The 19,856-nt window shown below is 37.3% G+C and overlaps 1 protein-coding gene across 2 annotated transcripts in view; it reads right to left on the bottom strand.

Annotated features, from left to right (window-relative positions):
- Positions 1-422: 422 nt before the first annotated feature.
- RALGPS2 (Ral GEF with PH domain and SH3 binding motif 2) overlaps positions 423-19,856 on the bottom strand; it is a 95,245-nt gene continuing 75,811 nt past the window's right edge. Inside the window, exons 13-19 of one of the 2 annotated variants that reach the window (XM_086462391.1) lie at positions 17,482-17,536; positions 13,767-13,844; positions 12,093-12,198; positions 11,280-11,372; positions 4,263-4,368; positions 2,929-3,020; positions 423-660 (exon numbers count right to left, since the gene is read on the bottom strand). In XM_086462391.1, coding sequence (XP_086318517.1) covers positions 631-660; positions 2,929-3,020; positions 4,263-4,368; positions 11,280-11,372; positions 12,093-12,198; positions 13,767-13,844; positions 17,482-17,536 — 560 coding nt within the window. In that variant the 3' untranslated portion in view covers positions 423-630. The remainder of the gene's footprint in view (positions 661-2,928; positions 3,021-4,262; positions 4,369-11,279; positions 11,373-12,092; positions 12,199-13,766; positions 13,845-17,481; positions 17,537-19,856) is intronic. The other variant, XM_086462390.1, reaches the window with a different exon arrangement.

Below are 19,856 nucleotides of genomic sequence, written 5' to 3'. Positions count from 1 at the left end.
ACAGCTATTTTAATCTTGCAGTTGTTACATTTCTTATACTTGTAGGTCTGAGAGAAGTAACATTGCTCCAGGCTTACTGTCCCTGGGACAAGCTCCCATCGAGAACTCCTGGTATAGTCTAAACAACATCTCTAGAACGTGTAGTACCTTTTACCCAGTTCATACACAGCTTTTGATACAACTCTTAAATACCAGTTTACTTGTTTTCTTAAGAATGCCTAAAAAGGTAAGTTATTTTCAAAATTAGTATAAAGTTAAAAGAAACTCAAACTAGCTACAATCTATTTAACTCAAGCACAGCACCGCCAGAAGTTTCACACACACTATTTGGTGTTTCATGTTGTTTTTCCGTTCACTCTTTAAGGCAGTGGTTTCCACAGGTCAGTTCAGAGAATATAATGAAGCATGGTCCATGGCAATTCATGTTGCAACTCCATTTTTAATTTGGGGGACTTTACTCCCCAACTATTAGTGGTTTTGTTCAGGGCTCCAGAGTTCAGAGATCAAGTTGACAGGCTCTGTTCTGGCACAGAATTCAGCTGGCACATTTTTCATCAGGATCTCATTCTCAATTATGAGATAGTTCAAACTGTTGGGGTTTTTTTTGTTTGTTTGTTTTGAATTAGCCTGTTATTCAAAGGTCATCAAGTTGGCAGGAACCTGAAAACAAAAATATAAATGACAGCAGATTTTACCTTGGGCAGTTGCCACTTACATTCCACTGTTTCATAGACTAGCCACCAGTTCAAATGCACATTGCTAATGCTCGTTCTATCTCAAAAAAGGGGGAGGAGGAATGCAACTATCATTCAGCTGTACAAATATACTTAGAGCCGTAGAAAACCCAGGTATAACCAAAATATTAAACTACTGCATGGTTTATAATTTTATTATACGGCCATAGATCTTATTAATTTTGATGACATTTAAGATTTAAGTTGTCAGCGACACAACCTTAACATGATAAATCTCAGCACCAAACTACACGAGTAGAACCTCTCACTTGTGTCCCAGCTAGAGAATTCTTGGCACACGGGTCAGCGACTGATGTAGGCCCTCTAGTATTTTTAAGACTAATTTGAAAAAAAAAAAAAAAAAAAAAGGCATAAACACTTGCCTGGACTTTTCCCATAGGAAACTTGAATGCCTGTAAAGACATCATTCCCTTTCATGAAGATTAAAGCTAATTTGCATTACATTAGTTTACATGCCCATTTTCTCCCCACCAGGAATTTGCCTGACTGCAACATCCCTTGTTTACTCAGGTTATTAAAGAGCCACCACATTCCAGATAACTGTCAATAAATACCCAGTTTGGTCAGATTTGAAGCAAGCATTTTGTGCTTTGCATTTACCATTTACATCTTGCTTTGTAGAAGCAAGAATGATCAACTAGGCTGAAGTTCCACCATTAAAATTAAAAATAATATTTACTAAAACAGTTCCCAATGTTATTCAGCTGGGTAAGTGTCTATACTCAGTTGAAAGCACATTTAAACATCCATTCTTTCCTAGGCAGTCATACTGTTAACAAGCAAACAAGACCTTCCATTTAAACAGTACTATAAGGCATCTCTCTAGGGAAAGCACTGCTCAGGAGTCAAATCATGATCTTGAGAAAAATTTTACAGGATTTTTTTTTTTTTTTTAAACTCATTTAGTAACCCAATCTTTGTAACCTAATGTTTGCGTGAAGCACTGCTTCTTCTATGGGAGCAACTATGCTGCAAGAATCCATATAGTACAACCACACCACATGCAGAAAACAGAAAATATGCAACAAGTTACAGTAGCTGAGGTTTTGGCCTTTAGTGGCAGGTTTTTTTCATTAATCCTCCCTTACTTTTTCTCTTTTAAAATCTCCTACACTTATCTTCACTTTGCTGTCATAATTTCCACAAGAGGCCCCGCCAAGATCCTTAAGTCTCCTGCTTTTGCACAAGCTAGGGGCTGAACACTTTGAACAAGTTTGCATTAAATAGTATTGTTAAGCCTTATTGAATAAAAGCTGTCCTCAGAGGGCAGTTTTCAGGTTTGCCTGGAAGTCACCACTTTCTTGCAAACTCTTTGCCACTATTTGCTACTATTCCCACATTGTGCAGCCAGGAAAACAACCTCCTCTCCTTCGCATGGTCTCAAATACTTTCAAGGGAGCTTCTGCAACCCTTCTTACTCCTTAGATTTCTCTCAGAAGCAGAACTGAACAAGAAAGCACAACAGGATCTGGAAAGGTCCTTTTGTTTCCCCTTGAAATTCGGCAGTACTTTTACTCCATAAACAAATGTGCAAAAGAAAGGGGAGATTTCAGGAAGACAAAGTAGTAACTTATAGAATTTTGCTGATGAAAAAGGGCAATAAGAATTTATATTGGAACAGAATTTAATAGGGGTTGGAGTAGTCTTATCTTCCTTTTTAATTCATGGAAAAATTCTACTTTTGCCTTCAAAGTCTGCAAATGTACCTAAGACTAAACTATTTTTTTATACATTTTAGAAATACATACAAACAGCAGAAAACATGCATGCCCAAGACCAAAATGGCAGTATGGGAAAGTTATTTGGAATTTATATTGAATGGTATAGTTTACAGCTTTTTATATAACTGTACAATAGCCTTTTTAAAATGGGCAGTGACAAAAATACTGCCACTCAGACATTTTAGAACATTCCTTCTATTTCCTCAGTTACTTTAAATTAGCCCACGATAGCCTCAAGTCTTTCTTCATTACCACAGAAGCTCTGAGGACTTGTTTGCAAAGCAACAAACAGGAAAGCTAAGGCAATCAATAAGCATGTGAAATTGATGTACAGGCTGCTCAGAGCAGATCTCTCTTTGCACAAAGTGATCAGTTACAGCTCGGTCATCTTGAAGATCTACCAGTTCTGAGCTCTTCACAGCTCATATTCCTTTTCAACATCTTGCTCTCACCTGTTGTCTGTTGCTTTGGCAGGCAGCACTCAGGTGTTTAAACCAGAGCATTGCATTCATTCTGTTTCCAGCTTGAAATTTATATGAATTTCCTAAGTGAGAAAGGTAGAGAAAAAACTGATAAACACAAACAACGCTACATATGTAAATCCTACCCATATTCAAATAACTCTAAATTAAAACATTATGAAAAGATTTAATGGCAGAAGGTTCATCTAACTTTACACTTTGTCTGGCATAGGTGAAACTTAGTTGTTTGATCCAGTGCGAGAGAAGATTCAGCTCACCTGTCTGGCTTTCCAACATTCTAGATTTCAACTAACACCAGTATCAACCAGGAAAGAACAAAACATTTCTCAGAACCATACAACAAAAATTATTTGTCATTGCCATTACTGCAATAATGTCTACTGTCTATAATATCATTTCATAATTTTTTGATGAAGTGCAAGACAGCACTCAAATGCACTCTAGAAAGCTACATTTGAAAACCAAAATTGTTTCTAAACATTGATACATTTCAGATGAGTATTGTCAGTGTCTGACAGTCTGTCTACAGTGCTTGCCTGGGTTCAGAAAGGCCAAGTATTACAAAAATACTTCAGGTTACTGAGTTTAAGCTGACAAGCATTCATAATTTACACCATATATCAGCGGTGCTAGAACAGATACTCAGAAATAAAATGTACGAAGACTTGATGTAGATAAAGCAATAAATAATGTTAAGCTCCTTTATCAGACATTTTAACAATGCTCTTTCTCCATAGTTTGAAGTGCTATGGAAAAGTAACTATTTCTTCACAGTTTAAAGTGAAACCAGGATGCTATGTTGGAATAATGGAAATCAACAGTTCTCTGCAAAACAGTCAAGATCTCTTAGTTCTGTTTGTTTTTTTTTTTTCCAAATGTAATAGCACTACATTTGAACAGATGGTTTTGTTTTGGTTTTGTTTTTCATGCAGAGGAGAGGGGACTGGTCAAGCACCTAGTGTTAGCTAGATATTGAACTTTTTTTTTAATTGTTACTTACATTTTTACACATGTGAAAATGTCTCTCTGTGGTCTAAATATAGTTTAAAAGAATACAGATCAACACCTCCAATAAAAATCACAATTGGAGTTTGGAGAGTCCTTAGAACATAATGAAGGCTCTATGGATTCTCCATGGACAATTGTTCCCATAGCATTCTAAAGGCAAACATGACATGCTGGAGAGCAGTTGAACAAGTGAATGGTAACATCCTTCCAGTTTCTTTATAGTTGTTTATGAATATTTCAGCAAAGCAAATGTTTATTCTATGAACCACTGCACTCTTGGTGCTAGCATTGCTTACCCTTCTCAGAATCAGTCAATAAGAAGAGATCCGGATGCTCAGGGTCATCTGCCATCATCACCATCCAGCCCACCACAGACACATTCTTACTCGGCGTGGATTTGAACTGAAAATACAAGCAGAGATTTAAAGTAAAACAAGAAGTTTCAGCCAGAATAACTGCACTGCACAGAACAAGTATTGAAAAGGGCAGTTCTCAGTGACACTGTTAAAGACACAGAATAACTCTGAAGGAAGCATAGCGCTTCATAAAATTAAGAGATAATGAATTTTATATGGAATTAGTGAAAACAGAACTTACCACAGTGAATGATATTCAAAACAAGTTAAAAGGAATATCACAATCCCCCAAAATGAGTCAAACAATAGCATTCCTCACCACATTACTGCACATGTGTACATATGCTATAGTTCAACAAAAGTGCATTAACAAATGCAAAGCTAATCCTTCCACTGTTAACAAACAGAAGAATTGAACTTGTCTGTGCCACAATTATTCAAAGTTAACATGCATTAGTTATTATAATGCTTGTAATTACACATAAGTCCTGTGGACAAGATACCATAGCTGTGTAATCAAATGACCTGATGAACGGAATGGATCAAATGAAGGTGTAGACTCAAACAGGTGTGCAGAACATAACGTGCTCATTTAGCGACAAGATGTTAAAAAATATGGGATTTTCCTCTTCAAGGTGTTACTCACATTGACATATAACTTCGGCCTCTTCTAAGCACAATATCTGTCACTACTACACTAGCCCCTCTCCTGATAGCTCCTTGGTCCCACTCTCCTTTTCATTCACCTGGTCAGTATTATTTTCTACTTCTCAGGCCTCTCCTCCCTATTCCAGGCTACTCATTCATTAAATCCAACTCATTACCAAATGACAAGCTTCCTTCTCCCTGGTGTTCTTGCTCATCTATCAGCAGACCCTCACAACTCACCTCTCATTACTTGCTCAGGCAGTCCCATTCACTCCTCAGTATCTAATTCATTCAGTTTCTCTCATGTTTTTAGTTGCCAGATCTCCTCTTCCCACATTCATGGGTCTGATAGAATTTTTTGCTCAATCCTTGCACTCTTACCATCTGCATGCTTTACCTCACTTCTCTGTACAGAAGGTCCAACTTTGCTATATGCTACTTACCAGACGTGTCTTCCTCCTGTCCTGTGAAATCCCTATTTTAACCTCTTTATTAGCACAGTAATTTTGACCTCTCTAATTATATCATTAGAAGTGATAAAGCTAAAACAATCTCTGGGACATTTTAAGTCATTAAAATGAATTTATAGTTCTAGAATACTTTTATTCTTCATACTAATACCACATAGCAGATTTACAACATTAAACATCAAATGTCTTTTGTTTCATTTTAGAAATGCCTTTGGGACGTGGACAGACTTGATAACACCTCATAACAAGAGGAGGTAAATTATAAAGCTCTATCAGAAAACATTTCATTACAGTGAGGGCTGGATAACATAACTTCTTTCCAAGCAGCAACTAAAATTTCTTTGCAGATTATAGTCAGTAATGAAAAACGTTAAGGAATGTTATCTGAAACAATTAATAAAGACAGGGAAAGGGAATAAAATAAGGATGTAGCTCTGGACTCACTGAAGACATTACACTCAAAAGAGACCTGCAAAATGCAAACTTCCAGGTAGTCCTACAAAGCATTAATAGGTCATTTTCACAGAGGTGGAAATTTGAGTCACAAACTGGTTTTAATAGGTTACAGATAAACAATGAACTGCAGTCATTTCTAGAGTTTCATGAAAATAGCACATTTGCACTTTCCTATCTTAGTTATATATCATAACAGTAGGTATACAACACATGAAATTACGATGCAATCAAAACTGCTAGAGCTCACTTGTGTTTTCATTTTATTCAAAACAATTAGTTAATCATGGACTTCTCCAAAAAGCTCCACACAAGGAAAGTGTTTCCTGCCAGCATCAATCCGTCATCACTTGAAACACATGTCAGTTTTCCATCCTTGTGCACGGCTGGATTTGTATTCCATGTTTACATAGTCCCCCAGGGCAGTTCATTCTCCACCGACGCACAGAGCCTTGCTAACAGCAAGTCTGCTTTGTTAACATGAAGGGAATGAAAGCTTCATTGTAATTTAATGTTCCCAGTTCCTCTTTGCTTTTTTGATTTTTTTTTTTATACAGGCCACTGGAATCACACTGTATACACACAGAAAACTACACAGCTCTGGTGCTAGGCTTCACATAACTAAAGTTTTGTTGTTGTTCTGAGCTCAAAGCATTTATACATAAATCTTCAAATCAAAAACTCTGAATTAATCTATGAATAGACTTTTCCTTCCAACCTTTTGGCACCTACAAATCTCTTCCTCCTCATCTCCTTGATGATTTTGAGATTTTACAGCTTTCTAATATTCAAATCATTTTCTCAGTGTTTGAACATACTTCCTAGAATAACAGCAGTCTTTATCCGGCTATTTCAGTGAAAGTGCCTGAGCAACATCTACCAAGTTTGCTAGAGTGACAATAAATGGGTCTAATTCTGAGTATAACATGCAATGGAAGGCTTGGAATGAACAAGGGTTCATGCTTTAGCACGAAGCCTCAAAAAGTCTCTGTTGCTTTTCCAAGTACCTACAAACATGGAAAAACCTCTCACGCATGCTATGTTGTCACAGAAATTGGCAAGATTCTTCCAGCCCAGCCACTATACACAGTTTTTTATGGGTGTATTCACGTTTTTCAGGGACAATGCTTTCTTCAAGACTAATTTTAAGTTGGGTATTTTTACTATTGTCCTTTTCCAAAGGTGTGCAAGTGCTATAGTTTTACCACAGAAGCTTGTTTGTGGGTACCATTTCAGCATATGAGAGAAGACCTTAAGCACTTTACATACATTCCTCTCAGATTCTCCTGTACCACATCTCCGGGCTCTGAAGTTCACATGCTCATTATAGACAATTTTACATTACTGCAGTAATAACTGAAACTTGTTTGCTACTTAAAATACAAAGTTCATTATATTTAGTAGTCTTTCTTAGTAGAAGCAGCACAAGAAAGTGCATCACATCCAGGTATCTACAGCATCCTCTGTCTTTGGACTAGATTCACATCTAGAATACACACTATATTGGATGCACTCCTTTGTCTTTGACCATAGGCGTGAGAAGAAGAGCTGGCTTGCCCATGTCTAAAAGGGAGGGGATTTCTTGCCCTTTTTGCTGGACTGCACTGGGATTTTTATGAGGTAATTTTCCAAAAAGGTTGGCTATTATAAGCCTGGAAGAGTGTCGGCGCATTCCAAGTCCTCAGTCTCAGCTGCCTGAAGCATTAGCAGCAGCAGAACAGTCAAAAGAATGCCTGTAATCAAGACACATTTACCATGAGAGTTCTAGCCAGGAAACTTTATATAGCAGACTGACTTTTTCATTGCCAGCATTCCTTTCCATGTCACAGAGGCCTTGAGAAAGGAAGCTGAAAAGACAGATGATTACATGGATCCAGAAGATGCTTGGAATATTTTATCTAGGTAAATCTCAAATGTATCAATCTTTGAAAAAGAAGCCTGTATCAAAGTAGACAGCATTATCCTTTTTAATCTGGACAGTAACAAAACAACAACCTAGATCTAGCCTCAAATCTCTTTATTTTGCAGAATGGAGCTCTTAGGAATACCACTGGATAGTATTTGTACAGTGAACGTATACTCATGCACTAGCTATCTACAGATCGTTGACCATCTACAGTTTGGTCTCTCTGGATTAACTTACTTTCTGAAAATTCAACCAAATGTGACTTGAAGCATGATACCTGACAAGTCATCTTCACAGACTCCAGAATAAAAGCTGAGGCTTTGTACAATAACCTTGTAGTGAAATGGATGGAAATCTAAGCCATCAATAGCTAGGCTAAAAGTACAACACAAGTAAACAAGCTGAACAAAGTTACAGACCACCTGTTATTAGGCTGTTTAATAAACTGGAGTCTCTCTGCCTAATCCCCCAACCTTAGTCTCCCACAGCAGTTACTGGGTTATTTTCTACCTTAATTTCAGCATAAAGATTATACTCTGTGTTCTAATAACCTTCGGAGCAGAAGTATGCATGCATTCACTATGAACTATTTGTTTGAATAAAAGACAATCCAAACCGCAGCCAATAGGTATTACATTATTTTAACCGTGACTGCACCTGGGATACCAAATCAGAGACCTGTGCTTCAGAACATGCTTTGCACCCACAAACAGAACAAAGTATGTTTGCTGCCCTAAAAAGCTAAAGGGAAGACATCAGCTGTGTACAGGCAAATCCAAGGTTGTGCTGGATAGTTCAGTCCAATTTCACAGAGCCAACTGTTAAAAAACAAATCTGCTATAGCAGTCATTGCTTTTTACTACTGCTCCTCCATCTCCCTTTCCTGAGAACTGCATTGCTCAAACTCTGCTCAGTATTTACAAACCATAATGCTGGCAGGCTTCTGATTGGAAATCCCACCAGCATTAGGACTTGAATGTCTCCTAGCCTCTATCTGCAAACTTCATTATTGGTCTGCTGGCACATCCTTGGACAAATAAACACAAGAACATAAGGATGCAAGACAGATTTTAGCTCCTTATGCACTAGTGTGTTCACTAGAAGTTTAGTTGTTGTAGGTATCACAACACATCAGTGACTTGGGGAATATTAAATTCAACAGGTTCAGAAAATCTTTGAAAGAGTGTTCTAAATGGGTATGACTGCATTTTAAGTCAAAAGTAAAGGCTTTTGCAGTAACAGAGAGATCGTCAAAAGGATCAGATACAAGACTCAAATGTTTACATCTGTTACCTTTTTACTTCATTTACTTTTCCTAAAGAAAGGGCAAGACCATCTACGTGATTAATATTGTTATTCTGAAGGAAATGTATAAGCAAATGGAATCACACAGAATCACAGAATGTTAGGGGTTGGAAGGGACCTCAAAAGATCATCTAGTCCAACCCCCCGGCCAGAGCAGAACCACCCAGAGTAGGTCACACAGGAACACACCCAGGTGGGTTTTGAATGACTCCAGAGCAAGAGGCTCCACAACCTCCCTGGGCAGCCTGTTCCTCTGCTCTGTCACCCTCAGAGTGAAAAAGTTTTTCCTCATGTTAACGTGGACCCTCCTATGCTCCAGCTTGCACCCGTTGCTCCTTGTCCTATCATTGGCCATCACCGAGAAGAGCCCGGCTCTGTCCTCCTGACACTCGCCCTTTACATATCTATAAACATTAATGAGGTCACCCCTCAGTCTCCTCTTCCCCAAGCTAAAGAGACCCAGCTCCCTCAGCCTTTCAGCATAAGGGAGATGTTCCATCCTCTTCATCGCTGGACTCTTTCAAGCATTTCCCTGTCCTTGAACTGAGGGGCCCAGAACTGCACCCAATATTCCAGATGTGGTCTCACCAGGGCAGAGTAGAGGGGGAGGAGAACCTCGCTCGACCTACTGACCGCACCCCTTCTAATACACCCCAGGACACCATTGGCCTTCTTGGACCACATAAAAATTCAATATACCTAATTTCCAAACAATAGAATTACCAGCTAGGCAATTTTTCCAAGTTCTCTAAACCTGTATGTTATTTAGATTGTTTTAAAATACTTATACACAACACTGAAAAAGCTTCTGATTGAATGGGTACAAGTATGGTAAAGTCTTCCATTGTTCAGTACTTTGACAGACAGCAGACAAGAGACTTACAAATGCATATTCTATTCTTAAAAGAAAACAAAATACAATTTTGGCATAAAGCCTGAAGGCATCACATCAGCAACAGGAGCCTTTCCTGTCTGACATTACAAAAAAACTTCTTTTCCGTTTCTGAATGTTTCCAGAAAAAACAAGCAACTAACTGTTAGTGACATAATGCCAGCACAAGTTCTCTCTTGGTCCTTTTTCTTTTGCTTTAATATTTCGCATTTCTGCTCATAATAGTTTACAAATCTGCTCTTTTCAATTAAGACACTACACACAAACTTTCCACACAGAAAATTCAAATATCCAGGAGTCTACTAACAAGAAGTCTTAATCTTCAAATCTCTACCCTCTGAACATAAAAATGTTAGGATAAGAAAACACTATTTTGTACCAAAAAGAAATAAGATAGTCCCCTTACAAGTATTATAGAAGCACATCACAGTTTGTAAAATTACATAAGCTTTATGCAAAGCAAATGTTTTTCAGTGACAGTTGTCATAAATTAAACTGAGACACTGGCCAAGGCAACTATAAGTAATGACTCAGAGTAGTGAATGAACTCTGAAAATGATCCAAGTATCACAAATTTTGCCCAGTTTCTTCGCAGAATCTGTGGAGGCATCCTCTTCCCTTGTAATTAACCAGTGATAACAGGAACTATGCACATCATAACACCCTTGGAACATCTACAGAAAATCCTTTTGTTACTTCCTCACATAAGCAAAGTATTTTTAGCTTCTTTCAAATAAAGTTGCAGCACATAAAAGGAAAGCCAACATCACACAATATGCTAGCTCTCTGCTTAACATATAAAGTATTTTGTATTCTGTTGCAGTTAACAGATTACAGGATTAAACAGAAAAAGACAGTAGTCTAATTTTACCACATATATGAAAATCAGTACATGTTTAATGTCATATGTAGTGACTTCTCAGTCCTTCCACATCAATGCCTGCTTGGAGTTCAAGTATCAACAAACTGTTGCAAGACTCAGAGATCATCAAAAGATATGACTTCTACCTTAGAAAAGCAGACAGACCCAATGACATAGTTCCCTTCCTTATAGACCAACAAATTCAAAGAGACCCATGGCATATGTGAAGCAGATGTTCTTGGTGTAGCATGTAAATGTGCATGACATTTCCATTAGGGCATAGCCATAGGAGGTGACTGACTGGAAGACAGGATAGTGCTGACTAGAAATCATGCAAGTCCTGAACTACTCTCAGTGTTTACATCAGGAAATCACATTTTAATTTTGGCAGACGATACTGGAATATGCCTGTTTTACATACATGTTTTCTCTCTGTAGCCTTCAGAGATTTTGCAGCGTAGTAAAAGAGTTGGGTTCCACACAATGCTACCCAGTATTTTGTCCAAGATGCTACCTAGAGAGAAAAGAGAATAAAATGAAAGTGCAAGGGATAAGTGAAATGTTTCATAATATTGAGCTATAAAATAGCAGGCATCCTCCTGCAAGAACAGGACAGTACTAACTGTCCAGTCAAACCATCAGCCATGTTCCCAAGCTGCTGTTTCTAGTTATTCATGTAGGCCTACGAATGCATTAAAAAATCTAGAAAGCAAAAAGAAAATGCACCTTTCCTCGCTAATTTGACAAAAACTTTCTGCATCTTATTCTATATTTTCTGCAACCCTTATTGAACACTTCATCGAGTTAGAGTATGTTTGTCCCTTTTCTTTTCCATTTTATGTACTGCCATAAGGTATCCCCCATTGTCATGAATATGTATTTCAATTGATAATTCATAATCAAATATTTTCAATGTAAATGCTAAGGGTTATTATGTATTGATAAATTGTTAGGATCCACCTACTGTTCAGGAAGACAAAACATGCTCCTGTCTTTTAAAGTTATCATAATTATAAGGAATTTTATGTTCTCTTCTATTCCCTAGATTATGGGTATAGCATATAAACTGAATAAATCCACCAAACAGAAGAATGCAAACTCTAGTGGGGACCCTAAACCCTAATCAGCAAGGCAGAGGAGATCTCAGACACTTGGTTTAGTTGCACAACGATCATTTTATTGTATTTATAACTGGGCAAAGGAAGAAGGTGAGAAAATGAATTAAAAATCTTACTGTAGGTTTTTTGCCTTCTTTCAACAAAGTCTTCCTCCTAAGAACACCTTGAATAGTAACTGCTCCTGGATACAAATGAACAGCCAAATCTTCAGATTCTAGGGAGCTGAAAGGAACATGTGAAGATTTGTGTGAAAAATATTTTTTCCTAAAATAGTTTTCCAATCATTACCACAAAGTAATGCAAACATCTGAATTTTAATTCAGAAAGGTCAACTTTTTATTTACTGGACTTCATTGTGGAAAAAGACTTTGGCTGTTACAAGGAATTGCTGTTGTGGAATTTACACTCACAAGCAAAAGTGATCAGCAAAATTAATTAGCCAAGCAGGCAATCCTTAATTAAAAAAAATAAAACTCAACACACAACTGAAATACAAGAACAATTAATTTTAAAAAGCAAACTTTTGAAGTACATTCATACAGTTGCTGTATGTGTTAAAACCTCTCCTTCAACCCTTGCAAGAAAGATTTGAGTATTTTTTGTTAGAAACACTGGAATCATTAGCACATCAAAAACGAAGCATAGCTCAAACATGCACAATCTTTAAAATATCTGAAAGCACAAAGAGTAGGCAGGAGCAGTGATAAAGAGTAGAAACCCGAACCACAGGTTTAAGGTGTTTTTAATGCATCTGGTGCTCTACTAATCATCTACCCTATGTAGAATCCAAGAGCAAGGGGCCAAAACAAATGCCAGGTACAGCACTGTGAAAAGAGAACTTCATTAAAATTATTAAGCTGACTGGCTTACAAAACATTTTCAGTCAAAAAAAACTACAATAGGAATCATTTCAGTAAATGTCAATCAGAGCATATAACTAAATTGCTGAGCACAGCAGCTTTCTAGAAAAGCCAAGAAATTGAACAGCACCTGAAACTCATTTTCAAGTAAGCCAGGATTTGCTGTCTCATCCATCCTAGCACTCATGAACATTCAAAGTGAACTGGAAATCTAGCAAACATTTTCATTGCAGCACCTACTGAGGATGATGATATGGAGACAATTTTGGACATTGATACATGTGAATATGAGTTTAATTCAGTGAGCCAATGCTTGCTTCTTAACATGAAAAAAGTTTCAGAGGTAATGGCCATCTCTTTCCCAACTACAGTGCCACACAGCTGGAGACAGAATTTGTATTTTAATTAATCGGAATAATTAGTTATATTACTCTGTCAGCTTGCAAATAATACTGTATGTAATAAATTTGGGCCAATTTTAATGCGTTACTCATTTTAGCTGTATCTCTGATTTCAGGGAAGAGAGGGAAAAAGAAATTCAATACGGAACTGCCAGCAAAGAAAATACCTTGAATGCCATCCATTAGCACAAGAAGCAGCTCTGTTGTCCACATGAGAACTACCAACACTGCTACACAGCGGCAGGCAGTCAAAAAGCTACCTCTGGTAAAACATCCTTAAGCCTTGATTTAAAGATCCAATGGTTCAGAATTTGGATTTGCAGACCAGAACGAACAAAAGCTCTTATGGTGCTATAGATTAAGTCTTGGAAGAGGAAAGCTTTAAGTCTGAAGAAAAAGGTCTCTACCTTTATTTTGACATGTAAGTTAGAAAGATAACATCAGAAAACACCCACTTAATTATTAAACCAAACCAAATCACCAACACCAGAGGGAAAGTCTGACACCTCTGTGTGCAGTGAGATTGTACCTGCTGGCCTTCATGTGGCCTCGATAGCCATTTCGTGACACTCTTGTCCCCGGACCGAGAGAATGGTACAACCTGTTCCTGTTGGATTCCATTATAAATTGTACGTATTACATATACTTTTATTCACACAAACAGCAGGACTGCTAAAACAGCATAGATTTTTTTTTGTGTGCTTATCACAAAGCCACTTCTTCCACATAAGAAACAGAGGACAATTTTCTTTAGAAAAATGCATGCAGAGGCAGATACCATGGGTTTTTATTTCATCAGATGTTTTCTTTGTCATAATACTGAAATGTTTTATTGGCACTGAAGAATAATTAATTTTGCGAGCAAAGTCTGTATTTCGTTCTTAAGACATTACATCAATGTAAAGGAACCATATTAATAAAGCTTGTCTTTAAATTCTGACTTTAGATGTTACTACAAAAAATAGTTTCAACTTCTATGAGTATGCACACACATAAGCTGTTGGGCTGAAAGGCATCAAAAGCACTACCAAAATATGCCTGTGTTGTTTAAAATACTGTTGTATTAAGTAACATTGAAATAAGCTAAGCAGTATTTCAATTCTACAGTTCACAGAAGCTTGAAATGTTACCTGTAAGCTTCGCATTTTAGAGCTCTTAACCTGATCTATACTGTTATCTCGAGCCAGGACTTGTGTTCTAGACCTGCCTTTTGAATACTGCTTTGCTTCATTGAACCTTGTTGTTCTGGATCAGATCCCTTAGTCAACTGAATTCTGTTTAAGTCAATAGAAGCACAGGCACTTCGTCCTCACCTTGTATTTTTTTATCCATTTTTCTAGTTGCTTGTATTACACCTAAAGATTGAAAATCAGCTCCAATTCTGCAGAAGCAGGCAGTTAAGTTCAAGCCTATGAAAATTTTACAGGCAACATCTCCTGCATGGTATAAATCTAAATTTGTCACCTGTGAGAGAGGCTCTGCATTAGCTGGAAAGCTGCTTATATATGGACAGGACAGTATTTCTCAGTATGGGAAACCTAAACAAGTAGCATTGCCATGTTTCAATCTGAACTCAGAATAGCATACAGCAGGCAAATAAAACAGGCTTAAAGAAGGGATACACTAAAGGTCAGCAGCATTAAACAAGAAGAATGGGGCTTTCTTGTTTGGTTTTGGCATTTTTGTTTTGTTAAATCAGCTCAAACTATTGCCTTTGCTGCAAGAAGAATTATCAAAAAGATACTAATGAATTACCATCTACTAATCCATCCCAGAATTTGCCATCATTTGTTTTTCAACATAATCAATATCTTTGAATTTATGACTTTTTAAAAAAAGATACATTCAATATATAGACAAATAAAACAATAAATAAGATGAAGGAAAGAAAACTGGTATCAGCTGTATGTTTGTCTGTACATATATTTTGCATGCAAAATGAAATACACTTTCTTACCTTCAAGCTTGGTTGTTTTTTTGGTTTTTTTTTTTGCATAACAAGGAGGCTATTACTCTTGGGTTCGAACTATTTCATGGAAATCTATTCAGAGACACTCAGGATGACAACCAATGAGACTGAAGTGCCACTTAGCATACTGCCCTTAACATGTTAGGACTTGGAATTAAAGTCCTTCAAGTAATTTTGATTATCCTAAAGGGACACCCCAATGCTGAAAGCTCTTTCTCAAGTTTCAGACTAAGTTTCTGTTGCACGTAAAAACAATCAATGACTCTAGTTCTCATCCCTTCTGCATTTCCCTGTCACAAACAACAGAATGGCCAGGGAAACCAAGATTATTTGTTACAATTCCTTCTGTTACCTGGGGAATCTGTGTGTGGAGTCTCTCATTTCTTCCTGTAACACATATGATGCAGATTTAAGCCCTCCTACCTAAAGATCCTGTTCCTAAATCACTGGGAAACATTGAATTCCCACTCGCACTGCATAGGAAATAGTCATTAATAACACTGGCTGTATCCCAATTTTGCCAGTAGCTGTTAATTGCAGACAACTAATGCTTCTCCCTCACTTAAAGACTCCTTTATAAGAATAGAAACCCACTGTACAGGTCAAAACAGAAACATCTTAATTTTTGACATTTGCATGTCAGTACATTACCTATTGAATTCCAAAACATGCTTCATCATCTTATAAACCAAGGAACAGACATGAGGCTGCTGCCTAGATCTAGGCATTAAACACATGACGTTTTGAATGTCTGTAAGGAACCCAATCCCTCTCCCTGGAAACAGGCAAGAGAACTCACCCTGAAAAACATGCAACTGCAGAGTTCACAAAAAACTCTCTCAGGAGAGAAGAAAGTACTGAAGGGAAGTGGAATTTGGAGGAGACGGAAGAATCTTCTCACATAATTGTTTGACATGGAGCAAAACTTTCAACTGGTGGGAGTCTGGACTAGCCAGTTCTCATTAGGACAGGGATAAAAAACCTCTGCTTTGTCTCAGGAGTCCACACAACATTCTGGAGAGCGTTACCATGAGCTTAAGCTTGAGGCTTACTAAAATTTTAAAGTTTCTTAGGTTTCTAAGTTTCTTTTACTCAGGGTAAAAGCACTCGGTTCACCATTTTGTCTAAGGCTTTTCCACAAAACTTTTTAGCTTTGAGAAATAACATGAACTTGATTAATTCCATAAGGCAGCAGTGAAGGAAAAGCAAGAAAACATTTTGAATGTTGCAGGTTGTATCACAGAGGACATGTAAGTCAGATTTTCTTTCTGACCCCATTTTCTTCCTATAATCATGTGGAATATGCTTATTGCTTACGTAATAGAATCATAAGGGCATTTCCTCATGTATGTAATCATATCTATAGCATGAAATATCAGAGAGTTCACCTTTGGCACAGACAGATTTTCAAAGATATCCTTCCAAAAAATAACATAGAACTTCAACTGTGTCAATGAATTCAAGCAGAATATAAGGTTTGTGGTAATAGTTTCCAACTATAAAGTTCTTTGACAAAAATTTCTACAGAATATGTCTTCAAAGCATGACAGAAAAAGTCATCCATGGCAACTCTGAAGCTGACGGATTACCTGAAATTGAGTTAGAGAAGCAAACTACAACTCTATCATGCATCTTACTCAGCTGTGGGAAGGTGAAATTTCCACCTTTTACTATATTAAACTACAGCTGTTAGTCGTCTTCCACATTCTCAAATACAACATGGGAAATGATTGAAGTGGTCAGTGTCACGTGAGCATTTGCAGATATTGGATAAGAAGCAAGATGTTAATTCTGGACCATAAAACCAGACATTAGTAAGGGGCTTTTTTGTGACTTCCCAAATAACAATGAACTGAAGATGAGAGGTGACAATGTCCAAGGCAAGAACAAAGGGACCACAAAAGGATGAAATATCTGAGGGAAAGTGAAAATGAAAACCAGACAGATCACATGGATAGTATACACAGGGTATACAAATACATAAAACCAGGAAAATCATTTGGGGTTTAATGGTACTCTGGTTGAGCTACTTAGAAGAATGTGTGCAAGGAGTTAGCACCTATTAGATAAAAGCCCTGTTAACTACTAGTAGGCAGAAGGTACTTCTCTGCTGCTTTAATAGACCCAGTGAACTTACTACAGTTTATTAATATTATTACATACAGAAGATCTCTAGATCACTAAAATAAAGCATCATTTTCAGGAGTGAGTGAGAGATTGTAAGTAGCAAAGTCTGAATAGAGAAATGCAAGTTTTGAGTGGCAGTTTTTCTTACCTTTCAAAAGCTGGCCAGGACGTCTCTTCACTGAGTTCAGAACCATCACTGCTACCTTGAAAAAGGTAAGAAAGAATGATATGTTATTTCACCATCTACAATCCATTTATTTCAACTACATCTGTTTCTCCTCAGAATATTTAAGATTGAGTGTGTAAAAAATACTTCACTAAAATACTGAATTTCACATAAACTGAGGTAGAGATTTGAATGGACAGGTGCACATTAAGAAGTTGAAGAAAACTAGCGCTAATAAATGGGAAAGGCATTTTGAAAATGTAAAGAACGTCCTAAACACAGATCTGTCTGATTAACATAATAAGGACTGAAAAAGAAAGGTCACTTATTTAAATAATTCCTTATGAAGTCATACATGGTCATGACACAGCTGCAAATTCGCAGTAGCGTAAACTCCTTGCTGAACCTCCAATACATTGTAAGACTTTGCTGATCTGAGAATCACAGAGTCATATCATAGAACGGTTTGGGTTGGAAGGGACCTCTAAAGGTCATCTAGTCCAACTCCCCTACAATAAGCAGGGTCATCTCTAACTAGGTCAGGTTGCTCAGAGCCCCATCAGACCTGACCTTGAATGTCTCCTTAAACAGCTTTTTTTAAGCTATTTCCCTCTTACAGTATCAGATCACAATAATATTTTTTCTTTCTGTGCTTCACACAAAGTAATCCAATGTTACTGCAAGTATTTTATTTTAAACACTGAAAGTAGAGGAAACCCACAAAATTCAAATATCCAATGCATCCACTCATGGCAGACCCACAAGTAACATACTAACTTCATAATTACAGTAAATCCCATCAGCATTAAAATTAGTATTTATATTACAGACACAAGGTAGTGTTATCTGTAAAGTTGTTAAAAAAAAATCAGTAAATATATATCAGTATAGAAATACTGTTAACACAACTCCATAATTTCAGTTACTAACTGTATTATAAACAATGCTCAAGCTGTTATCTTGCTAGCTCTTCACTTTTCAGACCAGACCAGCTTCCCATGGCAGCTACCATCATTGTCCTCCACCTCAAGCCAACATGTGTAGTTGACTCCAGACAACCCCAACTCCTCAGTTTCAGCCTAATTCAATGTTAAGTTACTGCTAAAGCCCACCTTTCGTCACACTAGCTTGTTTGCTCTGCCTCCTCAATATCCATATATAAAAGGAAGAATTTATTTACAAAGATTTTCAGACAAACTAAAAAAAGAATATTAGAAAAATAAAAATCTGAATCAATGCACCTTACTTAAGGGTTCCCACAGAGAAACAAAGGCTGAAAATGGGAACAAGTTCCCTGTAATTTTACACAGAAAACCAGCAGGGAACAGTGCTGCCCTGAAGAATAAAGCTAATCTGTACAAAGCTACATCTGGAATTTCACTGAGTAAACACAGAGTAAAGATGGAGGCAATACAAATTCACACATGGCAGGGGTAATTCCAGCCAAGAGCCATGAAAATCTCAGCATGGACTGAAATTCTTTCTGTGCAAAATCCAAGAGAAAATACATGCCTTTTTCTGCCAGCCAATTCAACTTAGATGCCTCTTTTCCAAACATTAGCTCAACATCCTCATATTAATATGATCTCTAAGGGATACTAGATAAATTATTCTCAGCTTATCCCGAACTTTTCCTAAAGAAGGTCCTAACTTGGTTCACACTAACATTACAGTAAGAGGAACTTGTATAGTGGAAGAAGACAAAAGCTGTGTTCTAGTGGAGCTACTGGCTCCATAACCTACTATGCTCCTAGGCATAAAGGTCTGCAAGAAGGGGAGTACAACACTCAACAGGTGACTAATTATGTTCTAGAAGTGTCTTCAAGACTTCAGTGCTTACATTCACAGATCATTAATTCTTGAGCATTTAACTGCTTAAAAGGTTACAGTAGTAGGTAGCTTGTTGATAAAAGAAAAGTACAGTCACTTAGACTTCTATGACTTCTTCTGTAGCTGTAAGGACAACATATCAAAAAGCCACAATTACTACACCCGAGTACGTGTTCATACTTCAAGTGACTGCACAATTTAATCTATCAGCAGTCATTCTTGTGCCACAAGGCAGGTGAGTAAAAATTGACTATAAAAATATTCAGAAGTTCTGTTCAGCACACTTTACATCTGAACTGCAACATGGAAAAGTCAGAGAATGTGTGGACTGAACTCCACATTGTTCTATGCACTTTTATACAGGAATATCACAGACAGATCATGAAGCATTCCAGGCAAAGCTGGAGCAACCAGCTGGAGTTACCTATCCAGATGGAAACTGCTGTTACAGTAGAAGTCTTCGAAAAATCCCAAAACAAAGCCTATAATTTCCTAGAAGAAACAACTGTCACTTAATATTTTCAGCA

This window comes from Leptosomus discolor, chromosome 3, assembly GCF_034619465.1.
Source record: "Leptosomus discolor isolate bLepDis1 chromosome 3, bLepDis1.hap2, whole genome shotgun sequence".
Lineage (NCBI taxonomy): Eukaryota > Metazoa > Chordata > Aves > Leptosomiformes > Leptosomidae > Leptosomus > Leptosomus discolor.
The sequence above is the reverse complement of the archived record's forward strand: the minus strand, read 5'-3'. Positions and strand labels throughout refer to the sequence as shown.